General features: G+C 38.2%; 1 protein-coding gene across 3 annotated transcripts; it reads right to left on the reverse strand.

Moving 5' to 3' along the window:
- Window positions 1-523: 523 nt before the first annotated feature.
- LOC137960632 (transcription elongation factor SPT6 homolog) lies at window positions 524-12,102 on the reverse strand. 3 transcript variants are annotated; one of them, XM_068808297.1, is made up of 17 exons: window positions 11,825-12,102; window positions 11,634-11,723; window positions 9,286-9,421; window positions 9,112-9,199; window positions 8,840-8,996; window positions 8,584-8,716; window positions 8,074-8,317; window positions 7,694-7,882; window positions 7,442-7,558; window positions 6,682-7,068; window positions 6,476-6,586; window positions 5,605-6,384; window positions 4,127-4,268; window positions 2,865-4,051; window positions 2,504-2,713; window positions 1,402-1,900; window positions 524-1,281 (listed from the first exon to the last, which is right to left on the reverse strand). In XM_068808297.1, the coding sequence occupies exons 1-17, from the start codon at window positions 11,856-11,858 to the stop codon at window positions 707-709; spliced, it is 5,079 nt and encodes a 1,692-aa protein (XP_068664398.1). In that variant the 5' UTR covers window positions 11,859-12,102; the 3' UTR covers window positions 524-706. The 3 variants fall into 3 exon arrangements, with proteins under 3 accessions (XP_068664398.1, XP_068664397.1, XP_068664399.1); XM_068808296.1 differs by having other exon boundaries at window positions 8,074-8,320; XM_068808298.1 differs by having other exon boundaries at window positions 1,271-1,306; window positions 8,074-8,320.
- Window positions 12,103-15,713: the final 3,611 nt, after the last annotated feature.

Here is a 15,713-nt window from a genome sequence, read left to right on the forward strand (position 1 = left end):
TGCGTGGACTAGCAGTGGCACCAAAACGCTATTCAGAAACAAGGAGCAACAAATAAAACAAGGAATAAAATATTAAATAACACAGACAAAAAACGTATTTATTAAGTCGACAAAAGGGATGAGAAACGAGGAGAGATTTACGCTGATTTCCTGAATTTGCCATTGGAGGGACTAATCCTTCTTCTACAGAGTCCTGAGCTAGCTTTTAACATTCCACTTTCTTTCCTGTCAAAAACCATTTTGTTCCATTTTACCACTGAACACTCCTTAGGCCAAGGGAAGAGGCATACCTTCTCTATAGCCGATGAACGGCTACAGGCAAGAGTTTAGACGCCTGCATCACAATAGTTATTATTGCTCTGTGTTAGATATTACTTTCGGTTTCCTCCAGTTTAGGACTTGCAAATAAAAGACTCGGTAGGTTTTATGGAGTTAAAAAGTAACCGCAGTATTGAACAATGAAAAATAAGTTAATTATATATAACTGTTAATCCAATACGAAAAACTATTTGGTATAAAACAGTTATATACATAATACCAAATATATATTAGTTACAAGAACAAAAGTTTATCCCTCAGTATGATTTTATATATATATATATATATATACAAGAAAAGGAAAAACGAAAAGAAGAAAGTTCCACTAGTGCATGCCTACACTCGCCGGTCAACAGCCAAAATGGTTCTTCTGATAAGAGTAACCTATCTATGACCAGCCCCCGCTACCACCACTACTCCATCCTCGACTGCCAATCGCGTTCCCAGATCCACCTTCCCCACGTCCACCCCATCCCAAGTTATCAGTTGCTGCTGCCACAGAACCACCATCCCCTCCACGGGCACTGCTAACCCAGACACCATTGCTGGACCCATTACCACTTTCTCGAATGCTGTTACTCCAGCTACGGTTACTACTGCCCCAACCGCCACTGTCACTATCACGATGACCTCCAGCACTACCCCACTCAACATTGCTGTTCTCATGGTTGCCACTGCCACCGTTACGAGTTCCCCCAGCACCCCCACTGCTCCCACTCCCGCTGCTGTCCCATCCACCTGAAAATGCATCTCTACCAGGTGAACTGCTGACTTTGGAACTCGGGAAATTGCTCCATCCATCACCACCTTTGGATGCCGAGCCCCATTTGGAAGCACCTCCATTGTCATTTCCTCCATCATAATATGAGCCTGCCACACGGCCCTGTCCGTGCCCACCATGGGACCTAGGTGCGCCACTTGGATGCCCATCTCTGCTATCACCATTCCTGTAATCATTTCTACCTGTTTGAAATGAAATGAAGATCAACTGTATGTATCAGCTTAACTACAGAACTTTCACTCTAACGAAAGGAACCACAGTTCCTCATAATCACCGAGTAATATGGATGAGATGATACTTACCTGTTCTTGAGCCTGATGCAGAGTATCTCTCTCTTTGAGAGTTCATGTGACCACTCATCCATCCACCATCACTATTGGCTTGAGAGCCACCCCAGCCACCGCTTGCAGCAGAGAACCCCACACTAGCGGGGCTCTTCATGGGCACCATTGCTGCAATAGATCGGTTGGGTTGGGTTGCCTCCCGTGGCAAATCATCAATATGTTTCTGGAAATGTGCCACAAGTCTATCAATATTATCAAAGAAATTTGACCGAAACCTGAAACCCTTTGGATAGAGAGTAATATGGATGTGATGAGGATTTGTCCGGATATAAGATAAAATAAAAGTTCCTGGGTGCTCATGACAGATCCCAAAACAGTAAACAATCCTCGCTGGGTTCTCTGCTTTCTCTGCTCCTAGAAGCTCATCAACTTCTGCTTTTGTGCCACGTTTGAATTTTCGGTGTCCAAGCATAGCCTTTAGGTGAGCCACCAGTGGATCGACATAACGATCCATGACCTGACATTAAGGTGGTTTGGCACAAAAATGAAGAAAATTAATTACAGAGGAAACCCTCATTCAATATAAATTAAAAAATACAAATGAAGTACAAAGCACAGCAGAGGAGATTAAGGAAAGCCCCTAAATGTGCTTATTATAGAATCAGGCTAACATCTAGAAAGCAATAGTATTATGGTGTCTGATCATAATGGTGCAAGCTACTTCCAGGCCAGCACCGAGTCATAATTCTTGAGGTAAAATAATATGTAGAAAGCATTAGTCAAATGGTGTGTGATCGTAATGGAGCAAGGAACTTCAAGGCCAGCACCACATCATATCAGTTCATTAGATCAAAGAATAAGATCTTCAACAACGTAATAGCATCAAATATAAAGACAGCAAACATTCAGTCCTCCCATACAAGAAGGTGAAGAACAATCCTGGTCCCAAAACCATATTTGATCTCCATGCTTACAAATGAAGATCATTAGTGGCAGATACTGCTGAGCAACCCTCATGACTTGGCCAAGTTATAGAAATCATCCAGCAGGACAACAGAAACAAGAATAAAAGATAGCCATACAAAATTCGAAAGAACAAAAAGGTAAGAAATATCACAACCTCATCAAGATCCTCAAAAGTGTCTTCCCCTATCTTTAAAGTTTTCCCAATGCGGAGCAAACTTGTGATGTCCTTGTGATCTTTACCCCCCTCAGCAATATCTTTATGAGCATAGACCCCATCATACACTTTCAGCGTTAAAGTCAAATATGATGCCCCCCTAGAACTTGGGCGGATGATGCTTTCACCAGGCTCCTTCTCTGATAGGAACTGCTCAGCATAACAGATAATATGCTAAGAATTTGGGACATGAAGTAACCATTTTTCCTCGACACTTGGTCAAAAACAGAAAAAAGGGTTTTGGACAGACAAGAAGATTCAGACAAACATGGTAGTACTAAAACGTACATTAGAAACTTACCTCTATTGCTTCATCAGCTGTCAAATTTTGAAAACGAGGATGTACAATCATCCTAGGCCTGAAATGCTTCTTAGCAAGTTCCTTTTCTTTGCGAGCTTTCTCTTGATCAGTCCATAAATTGCTCTCTCCTTCATAATAGTATGGATCTAAATTTGGTAAAGTTTCGCCCTTCCCTTCCCCCAAAGTAAGAAAAACAAGGTATCTATTTTTCTGAATCTTTTCAACCGTGCAGTCGATTATCATTCCTAGAGGAAAGTTTTCAGGGGTAAAGTCCAGGTCATCCTGCTGGAGGTACCTCCTCCTTTGATGAAAATCATCCTTTTTCATTATCAAACCTGTCAAACCTGAATCGAGTGCACAAGTTAACCTTTCGATTTGAACCCTTTTAACCGTTGCCTGCACCACTCGTCCCACTGCTAAGGACTCCTCCGTTTCACCAGAAATCATATAAAATTCTTCATCCTGGGCTGGTTCAGAGTATGGGGTCCTCCAGTCCTGAAATCCATGCAGCAGCTCCATCTTTATATCATATAGAGTTTCTTTTTTTCGTTCCCCAAGCCGTTCCTCACCACTCTTAGCATATTCGTCAATATCAAGAACCCTGAGCAACTTTGGCTGCTCCCTAACATGCTCAATGGCCATCTCTTGCACTTCATCATCTGAATCATTTTGATTCCCCTGAACATCTTCATCATATACATCCTTAGCCATACTTTTGGCAAGTTTATATGATTCAGGATGAATCCTTGTATCATCTAGCAAATCTACGATGCGAGTGCTAGTGGTTGCAACTCCACTCCGGCAAACCCTAAGAAAAGCAACTGCATTAAAGAATACTTTTTTCTTTATGAAATCAGTCATAAGCTCTTTACGGCTAAAAACAGATCCAACCCTGACCAATGCTCTCTGTAAGCCAGATGCTTTCCTCGGTCCCAAGCCAGAAATAAATTGGAGTGGAGCAAAAAGCCATTCATGACTTGCAGCCAGGTTTATGTCAAGACCAACCTGGTTAGTAGCATCAACCATTACCTGCTCAATCATCTCATACTTCTCATCAGGAGTGAGAAGATGTTCTAATGGGCTCAGCTTCCAAGATAATATCTCCCGTGCAGGGCCACATAGTGATGCAATCATGGCCAAAGGATTTTGAAGGTAGCGACCAAGAGCAACAGCCCGTCTAACAATGCCTGAAAACATACACAAATCTAAAGATTAGCCAATTGTAAGATAAAATTTGAGAATAGTTAAGTAATGGAATTTACCTTGTTGTTTTGGGAGTTGATCTGACGAAATTCGAGAGTTCTCATAGAGATGGGGCAAAGATTCATCTCCATAAACAACCTTCACCTCATCTATTTCTTGACCAACTTCTGTAGGATGTTCTTCAACAATTTTGAAAATAATCTGCATAGAAAAGGTTGAAAGGATGAAATTTCAAATTGCAACAAATTGAGGTGATGGAGATAATCATGATAATATTTGATTACAGCATCCACTTGTTGGAGGCTCGATTGGAAATGGAGTGTAGCCAATTGACAAACTGGGGAGTAGAAATAAAAATAAAACATGAAACTAATTAGCCACAAATACAGCATCTCACTGTACCATATTAGGAAGACACAGAGAGAGAGAGAGAGAGAGAAAGAGATTTCTTCTTTTAAATGACAGTGGGAACGTATTCAATTCCACTCATGATGATGCAACTGCACAAAAAAAGGTTTGTAATGAAGCCCCATCCAAGCTTCTTGTGAAGCAGGATACAAAATGTAAATTCTTCAACTCCTAATTTGATTCACGACCATCTAACCAATGGAACTCAAGACTCCCACAGCGCACCACCCTAGCTAGGCATGGTGCTTAGGAAGTATCGATGGTGCTTCCTACAAATCTCCCTCCTGTCCTAAAATAGAAGCAAGGATTGGATTTACATCTAGGAACCCCAATTTCCTTTAGGTACCCTGATTTTAGGCATCTGGCTCTTGTATTTATAGATCTCACAGTTGCATTTTCACCATCTGACTCCTCTGGTTAAAATAAAAAATTAAATAAAAAAAGATAAAAAGATTTCACTTAAGTAGCGTGAACTCTCCATACCAAGAGAAAAGCTCAACGAGAAAGTAAATAAACAAAAACGCATCTATAAGGACAAAAATACACAACTGCTAGGCTAGGGAATGGAACACCACAAAACAAGGGTTATAAAGAAACCCCTTCCAAGCCAAGGAACCAGCCAAGGGACAGGAAAAAACCATTAATTTTTCACACTGACCTTCCCTTAACTCTAAAATTGAGTTTAAGTAATGGTTAAAGCCAAACCTATATGCCATTCACAAACATAACCATGTGTAAATAAAATAATGTATAATTTTCCAAATTCTAACATTCCATAATTGCAGTCTCCCAATTTTGGCATCTACATTCACACCATATTCCTAATACTGGTTCCTCATGATAGCCCTCACTGCAATATCAATCTTCCTTTCTTCATCTTAATCGACCAAATTTACCCCCATCTTTCACAGCGATTGAAAAGTTCTTTTCAATGGTTACACACAGAACTCTGGTTTTTCTACAGGAAGAGATGGAATACTAATGATTAGTTTCCCTACTGTTATTGACATGGTAAAGGATATCAATAAAGAAAATACACAAAAAAATAGAGTATCAAAAGCAAAAGAGAAATTACAGGCTGCTGAGTACTTCCAAGCATTAGATATTCTAAAATGTAAAGAATGCATACCTCAAATAGTTCGTCTTTCAAATGTGTACAAGACAAGTTCACAGCTCCCAATACAACTACTTGAGGCTGATGGTCTGTCATGAACTTGAGGAGACGCTGTTGGTCATATTTCTTCCTTTGCTGATCTTCAACACTCTGGGAACGAGTATTAATGGAACCTGCATACAGCACATCCAAGACTTCCCCTGATGAATCCAACATGACAAATGTGGTTGCTGGCTTTCCTGGGCCCCAACAGCATGCCATGACTCTTGGTACAGTGTCCTCATCCATGCCAACTTCGTTGTCCTTCCGTTGGTATGGTGCAACGGATGCTTTACTCCACAACTGTCCTCCATACTCCATGCGAAGAATATATTTGGCTCTTGTAGTTAGCAAAATCCGGACTTCCTTTGCCATAGAAGGTAACAGAAAACTAAAGAGGGCTCCATTGAGTATCAACTTTCTTTGTTCATTCCAAAGCTGAGCAGATTTGCTCACTCCATCACTAAGATAATTCTCATTAAAATCATTTAATATTTTGTTCTGTGTGTCTTCTGGCAATTTTATAGTGACCTCAAGAAGCTTCTCTTCTTCAGCCTTTTGAATCAGGAGCCACTGTGAATCTTTGAACTCAGATAGTGGCTTGTTACGCAACCATTTGATGCCAGCAAACTGATGGAAGGAATCTATGGCAGTTTTCCCTTTAATAGTAGGGCAAGTTGAGACAACAACTTTCTCCAAAAAGATACTTCGAACATGTTTTCTCACACAAGGTTCACAGCTGATCTCGAAAGCAGCCTGGAACAAGAAAGAAAAGAACATATACCATTTCTTTGGCAGTTCACTTGGCAGAAAAATTATAACCAAGGCAGCAAAAATGGTTTCCTACCATGTATCTGGCACGATCAAGAACCTCTCGAGGGGTTTGAATCATGTTGCAGGTAAAATTCATAGCAATTTCTGCTGGAGTTTCCTTGGCATCCTCCAGTTCATCCTGCCGCTGGAGTTTAAAAGCAGTAGAAATGCACATGAGAAAGAGAATGGTAAGGAGGCGAAATAAAAAACCTATGCAAGTTAAATTCAAACTGTACATACCATTTGCTCTAAGGTTAGAAGTGAACCAAACTGCTCTGAGCTGAAACCAAACTTGCCAACGACCTCCCAAAGACCAGCATTTTTATACTCGGCATACTTTGACTTCCGCTGTGGCCTCTTATATCGGCCCTCTTCCGCACCTAATTCGCCAGGTGGAAAATGCAGAATGAACTTCATATCAACATCATTAACTTCACAGTCTGTCTCAGCATTCTCAAGGGACTTGAGAATTGATTTAGAAAGATCATGGTTTAAGTTGAGTCTTGTTTCATGATCAACCCTTTGAGCTTCTTCCTGAAAACGCTTTTTGTAGTATAATCGAAGAGCTCTCTTCTGCTTTTGAAGTAGCAACCACTTTTTATCCAGATTCTGGACAGCCCATAGTTTCTGGTGAAAGAAATAATAGTAACATAGAGAATCAGAGAGAGAGGGAGACAATTTTTTCAACTTCAAGAACATCAGATAGAAGGCCTCTAGGTTTTATAAGAAACAGAATTGAGTGAGAGAGAGAGAGAGAGAGGGAGACAATCTTTTCAATTTCAAGAACATCAGATTGAAGGCCTCTAGGTTTTGAAAGAAACAGAATTGAGTGAGAGAGAGAGAGAGAGAGGGAGACAATTTTTTCAACTTCAAGAACATCAGATAGAAGGCCTCTAGGTTTTGTAAGAAACAGAATTGAGTGAGAGAGAGAGAAGAGAATTTTTTCAACTTCAAGAACATGAGATAGAAGGCCTATGGATTTTATAAGAAACAGAATTACCCTATGCCACTTAATTTTAGGTTTTTCAGGTTTATCTTCATTATCCATCACATCTTGCTCTGGCTCCTTCAAAAGGCTCAGACACTTCTCCTTCCGATAAGTAGCAATGAAGGGAATCTATAATAAAAAAACAAGCATCAATATACGTAGCTCAAAGAAAATATGCAAGATAACAAAAAATTCTCAGATTATTAAACTGTCTTTTTAATCAAATTTACCAAGTTCATATGAAGTAAAATTATTGCTTCTTACATCAAGTTTTTGAACATGGTGTAGGGCCAAGACATTCCTAATATCTTCTTTATTGATATCACCAAGGAGTTCCATGTAACCAAAAAATGGTGAGGCATCAGAAGACATCAGTTGGTTGTACACCCAGGTACTCTCATCTTCTATGCTTCTATCATCAATTGGAAAAAGCCCAGTAACTTCTTCCGTCAACTGCAAAGAGAGAAAATTAAGCACATGCACGTTTAAATATAAATATCAAGAGACTATGTGACATAAAACCAGATTAAAAAAAGAGGAAGGAGAGAAAGACAGAGCAAAGAACATGTCAATGGCACATGGATAGCAGACAGCCAAAATTGTTACATAATCAACAGAAGAAACAAATGCAATAAATTGGTGACCTGAATCCTCTCAGGCACGTCAGTCTCCCTGATCATATTATCCTTCTTAGTCATGTATTTCTCTGTAAGAATAAAAGGTTCAAATTCATCTTCCAGGCCCTTGTGCATGTCATCACTCCTAGCAAGGCCTTCCTTGCGAACTCGCAGGAGTTCGTCAACATCTCCAAATATGTCATGGGCCTCCTGGAATGCAGAGGATGGAACACCAGGTGCTTGCCTTGACTTCTTCTTGCTAAATTTTTTCCTGCTGCAGAGACAAACTTAGCATGATATGGCCACAGAAAAATAGACATATATGTTCAGAATGACATATTAAAACACATATGCGCTTTGGTTTCCAACCACATGCAGTTTCTTCCCATGTTTTAGATTTCCACTATATAACATTCCTTATCTTTTCATAAAATATGTTGCCAAGAAATCTCTGATTTTCCTTTATGTACTGATTGGTCATTTGAATGACATGATGCTCCTCAATTTTTCTGAGGCAAGTCCAATTGCAGAAATTACCTTACAGGGGCTCCGTTTTCATCAACATCTTCTTCATCCACAATAAAATCTGCCATTTCATCTTCCTCGCCAATGTCTCCATCCTCCTCTTCTTCAGGCTGCTGCTCTTCAGCAATATCCTCAAGAGGAGCTCCTGAAGAGGCAAAGAGACTGCATTATTGACAGGTACTAGCAAGAACAAATAACAATAAAGACCAGCCTAACAAGAAATATAATGATGGTATCCTATATAAAACACAGTATCCTGTAGAACTACCATCATCATCACCAAATAAACTGCGCTTCAGTTTCTCCTCGGCAGTACGGCCACTTCTACCACCTCTACCAATTTCTTCTTCGTCAGAGAACCCAGTCTGCTCTTCTTGCTCAGAGTTCCGGCCAGCCTTCTTCAAACGCTTGAACTTTTTGCTCCCCTAAAGAAATTTTCAAGGAAAGATTCAAAAATATAAAACAGAATCCACCATGATGACAGCCTAGCTAAAATATCAAATTATTTCTTGCATCCTACAAATAATAGTCTAAGCTCACAATTTTGGGGCGATGGAATCCTGTGATGTTATTGTCCTGGAGCAACTCGTAGTCATCTTCATCAAGAACATAATTCTTCTCTGACTCCCTAAAATGTTCATAAAAAAATTTAAATAAATCAACACAAAGAAAACAAGAATTGGAAAATAGATGAGAATACAAAAAATACATTACTTTTTCCTCCTCTTTTTCTTCTTATGTTTCTCTTTGTCATCACTATCTTTTTCCTCTTCTTCTTCTTCTTGCTCCTCCTCTTCCTCCACATCATCTACTATAAAGTCATCCTTCTCATACTCATCCTGACCCTCTTCTGCTCAAAGAAGATAAATATATATATATATATATATATATATATATATATATATATATATATATATATATATATATATATATATATATATAATAAAATAAATAAAATTTTAAAAAGGGACTGTCATAAGGCGAGATACTCCAACACATTGGAATATTTTTAGTTAACAAAGAAGAGTCTCGGATCCTTTAGCTCAACACCATCACAAATACATTAGTAAGATAACAGCGAGATAGTGCTCTACTGCAATAATATATTAATTATATCAACACAGAAGACTACACGCTTATTAATTGGAATGTGGTGACAAGCAAGAAATTGAGGAATGAGAAAGAAAGCAAAAGAAACATCCAATAAGAAACACACCGACCATATTTAGCATGCATAGCTAGATCCACTTAACAAGAGAGCAAAATGAAATTAACAAGAAGATGAAGACAATTAACCAAGTAAATAGTAAAGGAAAGACAACTAACTCTTAGTATATCCAAATAAGAATGAGGCACACCTAAAAAAACGTATCAGTAGATATCACAATAACTAAGTTAAGAACAAAACAACTTTCAGACACACATGCCAACTGCAATACAATCATACAATCATATAAGCCTCGTTGTATAAACAAAAGTAAGTAACACCTTTCTCAACACTGGAACCCAAAGATGTAGACCTAGCAAACTTTGCAAGCTTAACTAGAAAAGTGCAAAACATACATAGTAAGCTGTGGGAAGAGCAGAAAGTCAGACTCTCAATAATAAAAGTAAGAGAACATTGCATTGAGAGTTTAATTGATTACACACAATATTGAATAAGTAAATTCTCACATATCCGTCACATGCAAAGAGCAATTGTGAGAGAACATTGAAGAGATACTATTGCTTACTCCTAGAGTCCCTCTAAGGGTTTCTTGGTCCCCTCTGTGGGATGGAAGCTTAAAACTCAATTTTAGTGAAAATTCAAGGAAACATCCGGGTTCCCAAAGAGGTGACGTCTTTTGTCTCCACACAGGTATTTGTGTTTACTCTGTTCCATTTGGTCATTGTCACCCTGAAAAGGCAGAGCGCCATCTCTTCAACAGGGTCTATGGATTTTTCAACATCATTTTTCTAGCTCTTTAGGGTTAGAGTGTGATTCGGGGGTTATCGTCAGCTTGTTCTCTTCAAATGGCAGGCCTCCAAGGTGCCTGCTAAATATGACGAGCTTTCTGACATCTGTAATGGTTTCAAAGCTACATTTACGAATGGTGCTAACTATACTGCAAACTCCTTAGCTAGGATAGCAGTTTTTCTTCATCAACTTATTGAGGGTAACCCCTTTCCAATTGATGTAGGCTGATTCTGCTTTGTTGGGCCAGTACTTTTATGGCCTCCTTTGTACTGTTTAATACATTCTCTCTTAATGGAATTCTCACCTTTTTTCCAAAATAATAAATAAATATGTACTCTAGTCATAAATGTGCCCAGATAGGAAAGTTATAAAACCGTCACCAAACTCAAAATTTAAAAGAAAGATGTCATATTCTTAAGTCCTAAGTTTTAATAATTCCTTTATTCCTGTATGAATCGTGAACTCTCAGATAGGGGCAGCATTCAAAAAGTAAACCATGAGAAAGTACATATTCAGATAGAGACAGTCCCCCAACAAGGAATACAATGAGAGAGTACATATTTAAACAAAATTAAAAGATACATCAAAATTCACAGATACAAAAGCAAAATGAGTAAATTAGTTAAAGAAACAAAGGTAATATCAAAAGAACCCTCAACAAAAAAATCAAAATAGCTCAACAAAATGAAAAAAAATAAAAAATCATGAGGAAACGAGCCAACCCAAATTGTGGAAATTGCATGCGATTTGAATTTCAGCTGCAATCTACCAACAAAATGCCCTAAAACTGGCCACTCTGAATTACACTCCTTCCTCGTTGCCAATAATGAACGTAATGTCCGTCAGTATAAACCGAATAATTTCAAAAATAATTAAATAAAAAGGAGATTTACTCATCGTCAATAACAAATTAATTAAACCACGGAGACCTCATCCTTCGAACACAAAATGGAACACGAAAACAAGGAAATTCGATGATAGGAGCAAGAACAGTACACTCAAAACTGAGAAACACTAATTTTTTGGCTACTCTTAGAGGATGAGAAACGTCTAACTCACAATAAAAACCCCAACTTCTCTCCTTTGAAAAAGGACAAACCCTCACCGTTATCCTCGTCATCATCGTTCCCTTCATCTATATCAGCACCTTCGGTATCTCTAACTTCTCTTTCGTCCACCTCCTCCTCGATTTCGTCTATCAATCCATAGAATTCCACATACTAAGGTACTCAGAAACACAGATAGCCCAGAAAAAAATTCAAGTTCAACCTCTAACAAAAAATCCTCACTCATTACCTTCCTCGTCTGAAACAATTGCTCTTCCGGCCATGGCTTTCCAAATGGAATTCAGAAATTAAAAAAAAAAAAAAAAGACAAATAACTCTACAGAGAGAATTGAGTGCGGGAAAAGATAGAAATTCAACAATGAACCCAAACCATAAAGCTAGGACTTCCAAATATGCAAAGAGGAAAAGGACGAGGAGAATTTATAGAGATATATAGACGAGAGGGGAAAACCGAGAAACAGTGAAAGAGAAGGAGACCGGGGAGAAACGAAGCCCGTGCATGCAGATTCTCACTGACCAGTACTCTGATTTTCTCGACGGAACATTTTACGTGATCGCATCTAACATGCGCTTCGAGTAAGCTACACGCGGGAAACAGCGTGCAAAAGAGGACAGCGTGGCGCCTAGTGGGAGACCGATTTGCGTTCCCTTTAAACCGATTTATCCAAGCCTAAATCCGAGTCGACCCTTCCGAGTCACTGGTCAACTTTCATTAGTTCTTGTCAAGGAAATGTTCAAAGATCAAGTATGTATTCAATCATGCAAGAACCAAATAACAAGTCATTCTCAGACTTAAACATCATTTTTATAGCATAAAGTTTTATGCTATATGCAGGAACCAAATAAAAAGTTTTATGCTACTAATGGTAGAAGCTTACTTTCAACATACCGAGTAATGATCTTCAACCGCATGATGATAATTTCAGGGTCCTTCAAATTAAACCTATGAATATTTCAAAATTATTCTCAGACTTAAACATCATTTTGATGCATAACCTTCAGCGAAATCAATAGTTTGACAAGCGACAATGAAAAATAATTAAGTGAAATATTTCTAACTATGATGCTCGTGTCCAAAACAATTTCTTGCACCCAAGAGAGTTGATCTATGAAATTATACTGCAGCGCTTGAGTCGAAGGGAAAGCAAGTAGCTCCCACTTGATCTATTAGAGTTTTTGTTGCTAAAAAATACTCTTACGATTGAAAATAAGCTCTTGTTCATCATTTCAATGACAATAATATCTCATAGAACTAAAGGATTCGAAGATCATAGACCTAACTATTCTTGTAATGGAGATTTTACATGTGATAGAATTTAAGATAATACAAAACAATCAAAATCTAAACAACTTACCTTCGAATAGAAGTATGCAACTTATGCTTGAGTTTTCTAACCTATTCTTCACAACTTCGCACCGATAAGTTCACTCCTCTTTAGGAAATAAATAAAGTGGGGCGACATAAACGAGGAACTTGCCTCTACCTACTTTTTCTTTCAAGCGAGGATAGCGCACAATTGTTTCACTATTGGGTGTAGATAGGACAAATGGGGAAAATAATAATTGTACCTAACATCGTGTTGCGAGTCTTTTTTACCATTATATCTTTATTATTTATGTCATCCATATAAATATTTATTTTTCATTCAAATATGGATAAAATAGTAACATAGAAGCATAACTGTGTATTCATTTTGCATAATGTAGTTCACATATTTATTGCATTTAATTTAGTTGATTTGTTTCCTACCAAGTCAAATGATGATCAATCTTTATTTTGACAATTCTATTTATTTGGTATTGCTTTGAGTTTCTTATAGTGATCTCTTATTCAATGACATTGTATCATCTTTGTTATTATTTTGACTTAATTTATTAACTTTTGATAAGAGGAAGTTTGTAATTTATCATTCAATCATTCATCTTTCTTTTGTTAGATTTCTCTACATAAGCTACTAGAAGAGCAGAGTGTATAAATATGTATGACCAGCTGCACTTAAAAGACAGGAAAGTCACAAGTTACTATATTTAAAAGGCCAAACATTTCATGGCAACATAGAGGGAAAGCAATGGAGAACATACAAAAGAGGACCTGGAATGCTAGCTTACCAAGCAACTTGAACCCCAACTTTGCCTAGAGTTCGCATGGCCATTGACACCTGAACAAAGCCCCATTGTTAATGGTATGAAAAGAATCAACTACCACTAGATACTTCCAAGCGCATAAATTCCTTCTTCAACCTGCTATATTAATGCATAGAAATGGTTATTCTTTTTGAAAGAGTACAGGCATATTGCTTTTCATTTGTAGATCTGAAGCTATAGTTATTGAATGATCAGTATGTTATAAGTTGAGCACGATTGAACAAAAGATACAAGAGATACTTAGTACTTGCTAACTTGGTCTAAATATTTTGGTCACTTCCATTCTCCTTCTCATACCTAGACTGGGACTAGACTTGCAAGTTGCAATTTGGAAGCTTAGCGCAGAGCACAAGAATGTAACTCATTTGTTTGGTAAACTATAAATTTGTGTTTATCAGTATCAAATCATACAGTGTCAATATCAAATCATTACTCTAGATCGAGAACAATGAATTTCTATGTGTTATGACAATCATTATTTTTCATTTTGAAGAAATGTGAAAAATTATTGGCAGTGTACATCAAGATCTGCATGAATAGGTAGCACTAGTTAGGAAAAGAACATTTATAAGTAATAAAACCAAACTCAACAAACTAAGCAAATATTGTCCTAGCCCAATGTTTAAGGAAGTATGTATTGAGACATAAAATCCACATTCGGTTTCGCCCCTCTTATGCGTAGTTAGTGCAAATGGTTTCAATATGGTATCAGAGCAGGTTAGTGGTGTGTTCGAATCCCGCTCCCGCCGTGTTTCGCACAATGCTCATAAATTTGGTCACATTTTACCAGGAATAAAGTTCAAGAATTTTTGCTGCATCACCTACCACGATGAAGTGAACCATGGGTTAACATTTGATGACTTTTAAAAGGCACAATGACAATGCTATTGCAAACAATACCTATTTACATGAGTAACCCATAAAGAGTTTTTTGAAAGTTAACCAAGTCCAATAATTGTGGTTAAACTTTCAAAAAGAAATACAATTACTTCATCCGTCTCTGTTAATTTGCACTATACAATTACGCAATAGTGCCTGTAATGAATTTATAAAATTCCATGGCGGCAGGAATGATTGTCTCAGCCACGACCTGTTGTAAGACCAATTAAGCTTGTAACGATGCATAGAACTCATGAACTACCAGTGTCTTTGATTGCACAAGCAATTCAGATTAACATCGGCAGTGAGTATACAGAAACCGTACTCTAAAGATGAACATGCAAGGAATGCTTCAGCATGCCACAAGAAATTCATACCGTGGTGCCGGCAACCAGAAGAACTGAACTTGAAAGACTTTCTGAGATGCAGAAACCAGTCAATCTTAAAACGTGGATAAAGAAAGCTTAGAGCAAAAATATTCAAATTCAAGAGAAGAAATTTCGAATCCTCTACCTGGTTCTCTTTTCATGGAAACCTGATTAAGTTTGGAGAAAAGCCTTTCGAATTCTTCAGTCGATTGTTTCTGGGAGTAGCATTTGAATGTTTTGGGAGGAGAAAAACTAGGAGGCGTGGCAGGAAACCAGGATGTCCCAGAGAAATTTCTCCGAGAACTGGCTAAAAAGATGCATTTGGGTTTCGTTGCACGGAACTAGCAGAGGAGGAATCGGGAATGAGGAAGAGAATGACATTGTCCTGTTTCCCCTTTCTGCCTCAGCTCAGAGACAGTGGAATACTGATACCAGTTCCAGGGATGACCGGGGAGAGTTCGCCGGTATTTTTCACAAAAGTGCCCTCTTAACATTTTCAGTTTCACAACGCTTTGGAATGGCCAACAGATAACTGTCTACGGGTCGTTTCTTTCTTTGGTGCCTGCTAATTTGCGCACACTGTTCATCGCCCCGTTACTCGCGACTAACGGTTAATTTTCCATATTTACACAAGCAGACAATTTTATCATTGTTCACATAAAGATCTGGAAAGGAGGGTAAAAGAAGATTGGATCAAGTCTAGCAAACTTGTGCCTAATTTTTTCT

The sequence above is a fragment of the Aristolochia californica genome, unplaced genomic scaffold (assembly GCF_029961685.1).
Source record: "Aristolochia californica isolate CCGP_79_NKW_82.1479 unplaced genomic scaffold, dmAriCali1.0.hap1 SCAF_3, whole genome shotgun sequence".
Classification (NCBI taxonomy): domain Eukaryota; kingdom Viridiplantae; phylum Streptophyta; class Magnoliopsida; order Piperales; family Aristolochiaceae; genus Aristolochia; species Aristolochia californica.

Excerpts from the sequence above, each read along its gene's own strand:
- LOC137960632 (XM_068808296.1), bottom strand. The coding sequence starts at position 11,858 with ATGGCCGGAAGAGCAATTGTTTCAGACGAGGAAG. Across the intron at positions 6,587-6,681 it reads TTCTAACCTTAGAGCAAATG|CGGCAGGATGAACTGGAGGA; the intron begins GTATGTACAGTT and ends TTTAAACTCCAG. Across the intron at positions 4,052-4,126 it reads TCAACTCCCAAAACAACAAG|GCATTGTTAGACGGGCTGTT; the intron begins GTAAATTCCATT and ends GTATGTTTTCAG.